The 14,069-nt window shown below is 34.3% G+C and overlaps 1 protein-coding gene across 2 annotated transcripts; it reads right to left on the bottom strand.

The window, feature by feature from the left end:
* Positions 1–9,948: 9,948 nt before the first annotated feature.
* Positions 9,949–12,833, bottom strand: LOC118069724 (uncharacterized). 2 transcript variants are annotated; one of them, XR_004690676.1, is made up of 2 exons: positions 10,987–12,833; positions 9,949–10,860 (listed from the first exon to the last, which is right to left on the bottom strand). XR_004690676.1 is itself a non-coding variant. In XM_035088018.1 (2 exons), the coding sequence occupies exons 1-2, from the start codon at positions 12,790–12,792 to the stop codon at positions 11,961–11,963; spliced, it is 765 nt and encodes a 254-aa protein (XP_034943909.1). In that variant the 5' UTR covers positions 12,793–12,833; the 3' UTR covers positions 11,919–11,960. The 2 variants fall into 2 exon arrangements, 1 of the variants encoding a protein (XP_034943909.1); XM_035088018.1 differs by lacking the exon at positions 9,949–10,860 and having other exon boundaries at positions 11,919–11,994; positions 12,062–12,833.
* Between the last annotated feature and the right edge of the window lie 1,236 nt (positions 12,834–14,069).

Raw genomic sequence — 14,069 nt, 5'->3', positions numbered from 1 at the left:
TCGTTATTCAATTTGCTGGGCGATCTCCAACAAGCTGCTTGGGGCCGCGTCCTTCGTACGCGTTTCTCGATGCATCTCTAACGGCAAACCGTTAGTCGATGCCAGAGAAAGGGAGGACGTAGAGAGACCAAGTTAAAAGATAGAAAGAAGAGAACAAGCTGGGATCTCTGCGTAATTTACTTGTCCAGCCAGCGGCGTTGTCTCGTTAACTCGCGATCAAGAATTAAGGAGATCGATCGGTGTACTGCACGTTGAATCACGAGAAGAATATACGGAAAGACTGAGCCAAGTCTTATACGATTGACATCTCTTAGTGACCCAATGATTTTTCTCAAGTCTTCAATTGAATCTATGTGCATGTTTACACTATTTTAGGTTTTAATTGGTTGAATACAACAATATAAAAAGTTTTAACATTCTGCTTCTTATTCAGCATTTCAACCTGTTGGAATTGTCACTCTGTCGTACACACAATTTATTCTCTCTTCTTCACACGCTAGAGTGTCTCCAGCAAGGGTTAATTGGACACGATACATTCGCTGCCTCGACGGGAATGAAAATATTTATTTTAAGGGTGAGGTTTTAAAATGACTTTGAACGTGACTATGCTTCAATTCATGGACGTTTATAAACATCTCTGCATGAAGTCGATATTTTAAATGAACTCATTGAGGATTTACATTGGTAATCTGATGAATATTTAATAATATGAAAACAACTATTGATAAGCTTTGTAATAAATTTTAACTGTTGACTGATTAATTCAGGCAAACTGAAAACAGTTATTTTGTCATTTATTATGATAATGGTAATTTAGTTTTCTAGCTGGATTATATGTTAATAATATAATATTTATATCATTAAATTTATTACATTATGAATATGTAAAATGAAAATAGAGTACTTACTGGTTCATTAATATGTCAGAAATGTTGGAAATTATTTTCATTTCACATCAAGTAATTTTTAAATAAAGATAATCGCTATGCTTTTCCATACATAAATTCAATCCTGAGTGCCAATGTAATCAATTGAGTGGATTGATTGTTTCCAAGTAAATAAATAGCTGGAAAGAGCATATAGGATGATTTATTCAGCGTGGGTCGTACTGGATATGCTCGCAATTATCATACGACAGCCGATTAAAATTGAAACTGAGGGCTTTCGCGCTCGACATCAATTTCTGCTAATTACATGCATTTTCATGTCCATCGGCGTAGCCAGAGATAATATTCTGACTCTATATATGGTTGTTCAATGAGAAAAAATTATCGTACGTGCCCTGACCTCTACTACGTTTACTGGTCGTTCCTTGGCCGGATGCTTACCACATGGGTAATCATTTTCTGCTATTCACCTAAGATTAACTCTGGACCTGATTACTCGTACTATTTTGACCAATGATATAGTAGGTCTAGTAGCTGATTCATAACTCAACCTGCAAGAAAAAATATTAGAAATTAGTTCAACAAATTTTTCTTCATTTTGAAAAAATTTACAATTGAATAGAGATTAGTTGAAATGGTGTTAATGTTAGAAAGGATAGTGAAAATTGAATATTAAGTAAAAAAAGAATTTTTTCAAGACTCATTTATATAAAATTACCATTCATTTCTCATTGCAATCATCTCGAGAAGCGGAAGAAAAAATTTCCATTCATAAAACCTGAAGAAATAATCAAGTAAATTATTGAATTCAATGAGTTTTAATGTTTTATTATGGTAAATTGAGGGATGAGCCATTAATAATCACAGGTGTTTTCGCGAATACATAGATAGAACGTAGAAGAGAATGAGTGGCTTTAAAGTATTCGTGGAAACCGAAATAAATTATAGGAGCAAGAGAAAGAGAATAAGAGAGAGGTGCATATTTAATTCGAACAATTAATGCCGTCTTGTAAAACACGCCACCGTGGGTGAAGCGATGGGAAGAAGCAAGTTAGAAGAAGCTTGGAAAAGCAATGTTACCACCACCCTATTGCCACCCCTCTTGAGTAGTAATGAGTCCGATAAATCAACTGGTTCTACGCCTTGAAACTTTGGATAACTCTCGAGCTTGTTGTTGCTAAGAAAATTGTCGAAAAAGCTTTCCTAAAGTCATTTAATTGTTTTTTAAATTATCCGGGAATTATTTAAATTAATACGAGGAAATTAGATTTAATGAAGCAGTTCAACAAGTGATGAAAAATGGAAAGAATAAATAAAAAAAGAAATTATTTGAACGGATTTTTTATCAGCTAATCTCCTGACAGACCCTTGAATTTATGTCGATTGATGGTGTATAAGTAGTGAGCTTATTTGTGTGAAAAAAAGCCACAGATTGCCCCTCTTAATCCTCAAACTAAATGACGGCTTCCGCGAGTTTATGTATAATACGCGAATATAACTTCACTGCTTTCATTATGACAATCTAGGGTAAATTCATTAAAAACTCGACAACACATTTGTTCACGACACTCCCCAATATTCCAATTAAATAACGTAACAAATGTACGTGCTTACCAAACCAATTAAATTCTACTTCTACATTTATCTGCGTCAAATTTCTTAATTGTTAATTGTAGGTTACCATTATAAATTTATTCTTTTTATTTTCATTGTATATAGACTTCACAATCTTCCTATAATTTGCCTTATTAAAATTATAACCTCGACTGTAAGGGTCTAAACCTTACTGACCACATCCCCAAGGTTGGAGAACCACGACAACTAAGAGCAGCAGGAGACAAAGTTATAAGGAAACGACTGTCAAGTGTAAGTGTATGAGTGGTTTATTTGAATGCCTTGGGATCTTGACCACGAGAAATTACTTGAGAGAAGGTCCTCAACATGAACGAAACCACGAGACATGTAGGAAGGAGGATACTGCTAGGTGGAGGATTAATGTTATTGTTTTACCAATTCCCTGGGTCTTGTGTGGACAAAGTAAGATTAACGTACGAGTTGTTATAATATGCTTCTAGAACATCCTTATTAATATTTCATTCAATTCACTTTACTATTCTAAAGCATACAATCTTAATAAAGATGTTTTCTGCTCCATAAAATGGTTAATGTTATCCCAACTTGCTTTGTTTTAATAAACTTTAAATGCTTATGTACTGGCGAATATTAAGTCGATGATAATTGTCCACTGTTTGATAACGGGTTCAAGCATGACATGTTATGTTAGTCTGGTTAACTTACTGACAAGGATCTGCTGGACCAGTTCCTTCGTAATTAAAATCCAACTAATGAACTCCTCATTATCCTAAACATAACATGAGATAAGAGATTGTGTAACTCTTGAGATTATTTTCACTCTGATTGTCCTATATGATATGAATTATTTTCTTTGGGCTTAGTTGTATAATCAATAAACTCTTTTAAATAATATTAAGATTGAACGGTTTTGATGACTTATCATTTTATCTATTACATGAAACCTATCATTAGCGAAAATAATAGTGTATACTAATGATGTTTGAAAATGATTTGATTTTGAATACATTTGGCAGTAATTCATTGATTAGCTAACTCTCTAATAGCTTTCTTGACACATTAATTTTATTTTTAATATCAAATAGTATTATGTAATGCAAAAAATAAATATAAAAGTTTTTTTGAAATGATAATTACATGTGATTTATTAAATCCTACTTGATTCTAAATATCGTTAAATAATGTCTAAACACCCACTTCTAACTTCAATACCTTTTCTATATTTTTTTTTATTTATGACACATCTAAAGAAGAAATATTAAAGTAAAGAGTCGTTAACACCTACCCGGACAAATCACTCGATTTTCTCGGACTATTTTCTCATGGCACGTCCAACAAATAAGGAAACACGATGTATCACCCGGGGGAGACGACAGGACAGCAGGAAGAACATACGAGGAAGCAACGAGGGGGATGAGAGGGCAAGAGAAGGTGGTTTACTACTTGCCGGTAATGATGAAACAGATGGCCTCCTGCAGGATAAGAGAATGCTTTTCTCTTCTTTCTTCGCGAATCCTAGTGTCCCACAGGAAGAGAAGAGAAGAAAATGAGAAAAGTGAGTAGACCAACGTTGATGAAGTAAGACCATTATTGGTATGGGACAAAACCTACTTCAGGGCGACTTTATTGCTTCGCGGATATATACAAAGACCAAGTAAGATATTTTCTTTCATTCCTTTTTCTTGTGGTTTATTTCAAGTGTATATTTCAACGTAAAAGTCGTTAATGTTTAATTGCTGTACACAGTTGATGATAAAAAGAATAAAGATAAAACTGAAATGATGCTGACGAAATAGTTGGGAAAAATGTTTGTTTGAATTTAGTTGAATTAATAAGGTACTTTAGCAACTTTTGTATACTCAGTTTTTAGTTTGAATCGCACGCGAGAAGCCGCTTGCGTGATGAGACATTGTGATAGCACGACGCCTCTTCGCACGGAAGGCACTTGAGCGGCGAGAGACCACAAACGAGATTCGTGCGAGAGCTTTTTCTAATTTTCTACCGCGAGTTACTTGGGTCGCCCTCTCGTGATCATGCCAATCAGCCGTGTAGAGAGGAAGTAAGTGAAGGTGAAAAAAAATCTGTCGTGAGAAATGTATATTCCACATAGCAGTTAATGAGTCTTGGATTCAAGTGGATCTTGTATTTATAAGTGTCAGGTAAAAAATTTCTCCAACGCGTTGATGCGTGAAAGAAAGATGGAAATTGTCATGAACACCTTGTGCGACCCGGACGCACATCTGTGGCATCTGCAATCCCTTTTCTCTCCAGTCCCGTTTCCCATCTACAGAAGGCTACGATGATAAGATGAGAATTTTTGCGACCAAACCGGCTCCCTGGTGGCTCGTCACGCCTTCACTCTTCTCTCCACTCTTCGTATCGCATCGACACAGATTATCACGTTGATTCTCGTGAGTCATCGTGCCACAGTTGCTATACAGATTCCCCTCTGCAAAAGATCCTCGTATGTATACAATAATAATCATCATAGGAATAATGAAGATCAGAGGACACATATAGGTCCTCTCTTATTTGCCACACGAGGGCATTGATCTTCTCACTTAAGATTCACAATCTCCACAGTCATCCACGCATCGTTACATGCTAAATTGCTTAGAAATATATAAATAAAATTGTACATACCTAGTGGATGCTGGTGAGAGTAGAATGCACGTGTGCAAGTAATCGAACACTAGATACGACGATCCAAGCGTTCCACTGTAACGAAGTATTCATGCATCTTGATTCCAATCTGACCCAAGTGGCAATACCTTGCGGGACACTTTGACTCAATGACATAACCGGTTGGACGAGCTAGAAAATTTTATAAAAATCATGTTAGACCTTAAGATATTTCCATTTCCGATAAATTAATTTACATTCTGAAAAGTTAATGCCAGAGATTTATCATTTTTGCAGAGCATTAATTGGAAATAAAGATAAATTAGTTGGAAAATATTTTCCAATAATAAAAATCAATTAAATATATTCAATATTATTATTTAAGTATAATTATAAATATTTGAAATACTTCTTACATTAGTAATATGCGTTACAGTTGTGTTCAGTGACATAACGGGTTTGGAGCAACTAGAATAATCAGCCAAGAATTTCAGACATCTGAATTATTTTCATTTTTGATAAATTAATGTGTATTCTAAAAAAACATCAAGTTATAAGTAAAATATTGTAGAATTGATGGTGTTTAGCTGGCGCCTTAAAAAACTTTATGAGCAGTTTACGAGCTGTAATCGCCTTCGTGAGTAACACAATACCAGCTAATTATAGAGTAAAGCATACACAGTCTCTTGATGCACATTATAAACTTGCATACGTAAACTTAACTTTAAGCCCTCCTGAGTTGTCAATTTTTTCATTTTTTTTCTATTCATTTTATGTTTCATTAAAGTACACATCACTGTCCTGTCTTCAGTGTATCCCTTCTCCCCTCTACACATGCTTTGCTGTTAAGACACTAATGCGTCTTTGTTATTACATACTGTCGTATAAGAATTTGCAGTCCATTAAAGTCAGACGTGATGATTTTTTGTAATGAACAAAATAATGGAGATTGTGTAAGTAATTATGAACTTGTGCATGTCGTTTTGCAATAAAACAAAAGAGAAACTTGCCCCGATGGTGACAGGGCGATTTCAACGACCCTCATCCTGTAAACTAGGCATGAGGGAATTCCACACTAAGAAGCAAGTGATTAATGATATCCAGAATCAAAAAAGATCGTTCCACCCTTCGCCGTTTCTCTCTTTCTCTCACTTTGTTCCCTTCTTTCTCTTATTCTCACTCTCTTCAATATTCTACCAACAACGGAGGTAATTAAATTCAGATTAATTTATATTTAAACACTTTATGACATTAATAACTCAAAACTTTGAAAAAAATATCTTTTCTTGTCACTTTTAATTATTTTCAATAGAATTCAACGAATAACAGAAGTCAAAGCTCTCGAAACTTTTACGGGATAATATTTCAAAGTGTATTTCATCTTTAGAGAAAGCGTCGTCGGAATGTCGAGAGTAATTTCGACAAGCACACACGACAACTACTCATTTGTCATGAAAGTGACACTCGTCAATGAGTGACATTACTCTGTTACTTAACATGTGGAATTTTTTTTTTCAGATTTGGACAATAGTCAATTATATAACAAAGCAGGTATTCTGTAATATAAATAGATCCATTTCAATGTATTTTATTTGTAATGAAAAAATATGATTTAAAAGAATAAACTATTCGTTGGTAGAAAATTCTTATAAATAAAATTCATTAAATATTTAGCGAAAATTTTTCAATTAAATACTTCAACAGAAACATCTAGAGTATTTACTTTTTTATCATATTTTTTTTAGTTTACTAAATAATGAAAATAATAAAATGTCATTTATCACAAATGCTATATTCAGGCAATTATAAAATTCAATTTAATTTTTAATTTATATAAAAAAGTTATCAATGGAAAAATATTTACTCTGGTTTATAAAAGTCTCTATGATTTAACTGAGTGTCAAAAAGATTCATTGAATATATATCAGGAAGAAGGAGAAAGAGCTAGTTTTGTATAATTTTTATTCGAAATCAGTAGGAAAAAGGGGTTGAAAGTCCATTGGGATTGAGAGTGATGTTTGCAAGGAGCAAACGGTGTTAATTAAAATCCCTCAGTGAAAGAGAGACTCAGAGGTTGGTAATCAACAGATGCCCAGCGGGTTAAGAGGATGGTCAATGGATGTAGAAGGTAGTGTGCATAAGTCTTTACCCCCTTTAGTCCGAATCAAGCGTTGGCGATATTGCTTGAGGCGTTCGTCTATCGCGTTTACTCAATAACTTTAGTCTTGGAATATAGAACTCACATATTCGTTCTGTTATTTCTCTCTCTGATCTCTGAATCAACTTTAACTTTTTGCTTTCCAAGTCACGTGTTATTTCTCTTCATTATAGTTGCCAGTGAATCAAATTCTTCGCAATTCATAGCTTTATTTATTCAGGAGACACATCAAAATCCTCTTGTATATCTGAAAAACAAAAAAAAATTATGTTGATGTTGATAGAATTGGTAAACGTGTGTACACACTTTTAGCACTTAAAAACTTGTGATATACGTTGATGTCAAACATGAGGAAAGAGATTCCGTCGTCGTTTCTATTTATATGCAGCAGTAAGAGCCTCGTCCAGAAGCTACAGCCGACGATAACCAGGGCGTCGCGTTGACGGGCGGCCCGGTTAGTTTGTTTGGCACATACGACTCCATTGGTTGACAAACATGCGAACATGACACTATGAACATGAAGATGAAGAAACGAAACAGGAGTCTGAATGACTAATATGAAGCTTGGGGACAAGTGACAGAAATCGTTGTGGTTTGTTTAGACAAGCTGTTATTCATCGAGGACGTCGAGCTGAAAAGCCAGCTGGAAATAGAACTGACGAGAAGAAGCAAGCAAAAGCGCGTGGGACTTTGGAGATTTATCATGATTTAATGGAGTTACAAATCGTAAAAAGTTCCTGGAGATGAGACTTTGTCAACGACTTTGTCAAAGTCGTGTCAACACAAAGTCTCTTTGCCAACAGCTGGATGTAGCTGGTAGGCTATTTTAAATATTAACGACACAACACTAAAGACAATCATGTAAGGCATACATAGAATACTTTAAGTCATGCTACAATAATTCTATCGAAATGTTCAAAGTTATTTTGTCAAGATAAGTCGACTATATGTCTGAACGTGTTAAGTTTGAGACACGATCAGCTTATTCCACTTCTCTAGACGACCAAGCAATAACACGATTAAATTTTGTAACTAATTACATCAAGAATCAGTTCTTGATTAAAATTTACGTCAAAGAGTTTTCTTTCAATTTATTGCAGATTTCTCTTATTAAATATAAATACAAAAAAAAATATTGTTGTATATTGGTAAAAATTTTGATACAATAATGAAGATACTGATCATTTATTTATCATTATTTATAGACAAAAAGTAGAATTAAGAGTTTTCAATAGATACTTAAGTCAAGTAAAAGGTTAACTTGAGAAATCATAATAATTTAGATTTAATGATAAGAGTTTAGTAAATTTATAAAAAAAATATATATTATTTATTATTTAAGAAAAAGATGAGAAAGAAAAATCAGTCCAACCTTTAATCTTCAGAAAAGACAAAAGAGAGGGAATTCAATCAGAGCTAAATGTGAAAATATACTCCATCATCATGCTCGTTGCGTGACCCTGATCAAATGTTCGTCACGGCGCAATTAATAACGAGAAACGTCTGATGTGGGTGCGGTCCAAGTTATTGCTCTGGCTGAATAACGAGGAAACAATTGAACCTATGACGAAATATTGCCAAGTCATCATGTGATTTTTCTACAAAATTTATTCTTCACAACTGTGGATAATTTTTTTTGTTCCACGTATGGAAAATTGTGGTTATGCTTTGTAGATTGAGATATATATATTTTTATAATTTAGAAAGAAAGAGAGGGTTAATAGTAAACTTCTATGGATTTACCTAACAACCGTACACTTCGATGAGGTAATTTTCTTGAGGTTAGAAGCGGAGGAGGACGAAGAGGATCAAAGCGGCACGACGAAATTACCAAGACGTGCGACACGAGAGTCGTGGTAACCAATTGGTATATAAGTTGTTCGATCTCCAGGCAAAATTCCTCCAGCCACTGTCTTTTATGTTGATAAATTGATATTGCATTTCTGAAACACAAATGGAATAATTTATTTATGAAATATTAAATAAATTTTTATATTATTTTGAAACATCTATTTTGAATTAAAAAAACATGAAGAATTTAATAACAAATAAATAAAAATGCCGAAAAAGTATATATCTTACAGAATTATGTCGACAGAAAAGTCTTTTCCTGGAGCTTTCTCAGAACGTATAGATTCCAGTTGGTCAATTTCCCACGCGATAATTACCGTCTTTCTCTCTTAAGTCGAAAGCTGGACCCTCGTTTCAGGCGATTGAAGGAAACGTCTTGGATCAGGGCTCTGTAATTACTTTTGTCTAATTTTTTTCCATTACAAAAAGAGGATTAGATAAAAACAAAAAAAATGAAAAAATAATTGCTATCAGCCTTAGACGACTTTCAAGATGTCGATAATCTCGAGGTCGTGGTACGAAGTCTGTAGCTGACGTCGATTAATCACTTAGCTGTGTGCTGTGGCCAACGACGCGACGCTGACTTCGCAGCAACCACCACTCTGCCTATCATATCAACGAGTAATTGAAAGATATCCGGCTGGAAAGCTTCCCGTGATTTTTTTTTGTAATGTCACTATACTCTCCAGTTGCTGCGTCCAACGATTACTGCGTGACTTGCACCATACGAGTGTTTGCGTGCTTCAATGAATTAAATTGACAGCCTAAGAAAGCGCACATTCACCTTGATTTCAATTTCAGACAATTGCCGTAGCAGAATAATTTTTTCCCCGCTAATTTATTCCACCAACTGAATACACAAGCAAGTTGACGAATTGCCATTATTAATTATAAAGAGTTGTAGCATTTAACAAAGTTTAAGTTAGCTGTGTCGAGAAACTTGTTATAAAAACATTCTTCATCTTACTTTACACTGCTTAGGGTAAACGTTGACGTGTAAGGGAAGTCATAAAGCATCTATTCTTGTATGCAGTTTTGATGATATACCTTTGGTTGAAAAAATTCCATTCCAAGACAATATAGGACACGAATAGACACTGAGATACCTATCAAGATCGAAGATAATAAAAATGTCCATGAGCATATCTCATTTCCGCGTACATCTAGCGTTTGAGTAGCATCCGCTCCTTGGCATCTGGTATATCAGAATTACTATCGCCTGAGTCCAAAGCCACGAGAAGAAGGAATAGAGGAAGATAGACGATGAGCTCGGGTAGATTCGTTGCTCGAACGCGACTACGACAAGGAGTTATGATATCGGTGCCGATCGCTGTGGCCAAGTGAAAACATGGTGGCGTGAGTAATATAGAACCACAGGGTGATCTTTTATGGCAGCTAAAAGAAAAGAACTTAGCACACACAGTGGAGAGAAGAGGGAACAAAATGATCCAACTTCTAGAGATGGTATCGCTTCTCTTGGCAATCCTGAGGAAAGAAGAGAGAGGGTCAAGGTGATGCGATCCCGGAGCAGTCATCGTACTGCGTCGTAAATAAAGACTAGATGCTACCAGTGCCAATCCACTCGTCCAAAGCCTTTTTCAGCCTCAAGAGCCACTGAATTGCCATTCTTTCTGCTTGGAATCCTACCTTTGATTGAGACTTAGTTTGGAATTTTTTTCACCCAGAAGGTAGGCAATTCCGGGAGCTTCAATTTTCTGTCGATATCACAGATTGCACCGAGAGGAAAGCCTACAAATTGATCAAGTACAACTCACTAGCCATCATCGTTTCTACGAGTTGATTCAGACTGTGGTTTTGCTACCGATCCCATTCAATCTTAGTCTGAAGTTCAAGTAATAATAAAGTTCTACACACCTGCCCCGACACTTTATCCCAGTGCTCACGCCTCGATTTAATCAAGTACAATGTATCGACGTAAATTAGAACACCACAGCAGCTGGTATTTTTTTAAACTTCATTTATTCCGGTCAGATTGATACTTTCCATGTCATCAAATTAGTAGCGGAACCCTCCGACTGCATTCTATAAAATTAGTCCTCATTTGGTATTGCTTCTATCAAGCTATATAAAAAAGGTAAAAAATAAATTGATCATTATCGTTCCTCATGCTATGCTGCATACATTTCCGATGTAATTTGGCTATGATTTAAATGATTGGATGGTACCCATCGATGAAATGCCATGGCTTGATGGTTCAGCTATGGAATAATAACCCTCTTGACGATCTAATGCATTCGACATCTACACGCATCTGGTTGTTTTCACGTGGAACCAAACTATCGTCAAAATTTGCGAGGTGATTAGTCAAGGAGCTCTCTCGGGTATAATCGTCGTAGCTACCATCGTCATTGAGAGACTCTTGTCCCTATCATTTAATACCAATACTATTTACCTTCTGATTTTATCCCTCACGAACACAGTTCAGCGAAATACGTACTAAAAACCTGGTACTTAAGTCTCGAAACTTGTCACGCAAACTCATTGCCAAAACAGAATGAATTTAAACCATTTGCCACACGCAGACTTGAATACTTTATTTAAAAAAAATCACCCGTTCATTTTCTGCAATTACTTTGGAGATTGTCAATTTAATTTCCGTTAGTTTTAAATTTTTTTCTCTTAACATTTTCCTCGAACTTGTCAGATAATTATCTATATTTGCTTTATTTTTTTTCTACTTTTTTTTATGAAATTGATACATTAGTGACAACGAGCTTCATTGATTACAGACATCTGGAAAAATAGTTTGACATCACTAGTGGTTGTTACGCACTAGCGGTTCTTACCCTCTTCTAGTCACATCCCTTGGCCATTTCCTCTTCCTTCTTTTACCCATCAATGATTATCAATTGTGTTTGTTTACTTTTTTTTCAATAATTAAATAATTATTAATATCTTTATTTAACTTTACTATTTTTTTTTGGAATACCTTGAAGGAATAATTGAATTAGGATCATTTAATATTTGAACTTTCATTTGGTCGAATATTATTTTATTTGGCTCATCAGATATTTTTTGAGTAGAGTCTAGTTTTTCTTCTGGATCAAACTCGTGTAAAATAATTCTAGCAGTAGGCAATTCATCATTCTGATCAGATAAAATAGCTGGATCAAGAATTTTTTTCAAACTTGTTAATTTCTCTATATCTGAAGCCTTCACGATAGCAACATCTTTCTTAGGATTCGGTGGCTCTGGTAAGATTGAAAACTTTATGATATTTTTTTCTTTTACTTTCAGTGGAACTGCAGCCATTTCGGCTAATTTTTTTAAGTGCTCTCTCGTTCTCATACTAACTTCTTGCCAAGCAGAAATGTCATCAGGTTGATCTGCATCTCTTATAACATTTAAATTAGTTTCTTTTATTGAATTGTCTGATGAAAAAAGCATCCGTGACTGATAACTCAATTCTTCAGTTCTTCTTTCAGGAAGAAGAAGATTAAATTCCTTATTTGGAGCAAAAAAATTCAACGAGTTTACTAAATTCATCACTTCAACAAATGATTCACACCCTAATATTTCCTCTGGTACATCAACTTTAAAGTCATCTGTCATATTTATAGGTTGTACAAGACATTTATGCCATTTTCGTTCAGAAATATTCATCAAAAATTTGAAATCCGAATGAAAATTCCATATTGAGTTTTTAAATTTTTTCAACATGTGATTAATAATTTTACAAGTTAATAATAAATGAATTTGAAGATTAGTCATACTGATGAATTTACTACTCACATAATAAACATAAATTGAAACAGAGATGTGTGTATAGTAAAATTCATTCAAATGTTTTTTTTTTCTTTCGAAATATATAAAAGTTGTATGAAGTTTTCGAGTAACCTGAAAAAATAACATAATTCATATTAGATAAAATAAATGAAAATGAATGGAGAAAAGCAATATTTTTATACCACACGACAAAGTATTAAATCATCTACTGAATCTCTTAACTTTGGTTAATCATTACCAAAACTTTTGCCCTCTAGAGACTCTAGAACCCTCATGTTCAGTAATGATATAATAGACACTTTCTTTCCCATAATATTGATCCGAGAGTACGTGAAAATGTCAAGAATAAATAGAAAATTCAGAATATTCGTATTTTGTTCCATCTATTATATTTCTATTCAAAGTCCCTAAACACAATCGAACAAAATTCTTTATCATGAAAAAAATAAACGTCCTATAAATTGCAGGATCAAATAGTGAAAATGGTCGTGGTCATTCATACCACGTACACTGATAACCATGGATAAAAGTTTAAAAAACGTTATCGTAAGAATTCGTAGGACATTAAAAAAACGCACGTGTCCTTAACGGTAGTGAGTCGATGCAATTTTAAAAGGGCTATTTCGTCCCTCTCAATCGTTTCAAATAGGTCGGGGAGCAGTGACACATGTCCCCAATGCTACTACATGAATCCACAACTGCTGCTGTTGGAATATCAAGTGGGATCATGAAAAAATTTTGAGGAATTAAAATTTATCTTACCAGAATTCACTATCTAGACAATACAAATATTAAAATTTTATCTGTTATTATCGAATAAATATATTCTAAATGTGAAATTAATAATTAATAATTACAACCTTGAATGAATCAATAATTAAATTGATATTAATAAATTTATTATCTACTATTGTAAAAATAATTGTGAGCGAAATTGAATTGAAAAGGACATGGGTGTTCCCACGAGGACATAACTGTTATTTCTTAGCAAGCCAACAAGCCAGGACATTAGCAATAAATTCGTTGGTCCCCAGTGCCAAATAGCAGGGTCGTACTATGCCAATTGTATAAATTGGCTATGACAAAGTTATCGTAGACGTCATGAATCTATCATTGTATCCTTTTCTGGTTCTTTTTTACTTCACTTTTAGCTTCTTATCGCGAGCACATATTTTGTTAAACCGCGAGGGAAAAAGAACGACCAATAGTTT

Source organism: Chelonus insularis, unplaced genomic scaffold, assembly GCF_013357705.1.
Source record: "Chelonus insularis isolate UGA/USDA-ARS -01 unplaced genomic scaffold, ASM1335770v1 contig_42_pilon, whole genome shotgun sequence".
Lineage (NCBI taxonomy): Eukaryota > Metazoa > Arthropoda > Insecta > Hymenoptera > Braconidae > Chelonus > Chelonus insularis.
This window is presented reverse-complemented; position numbering and strand designations above follow the sequence as displayed.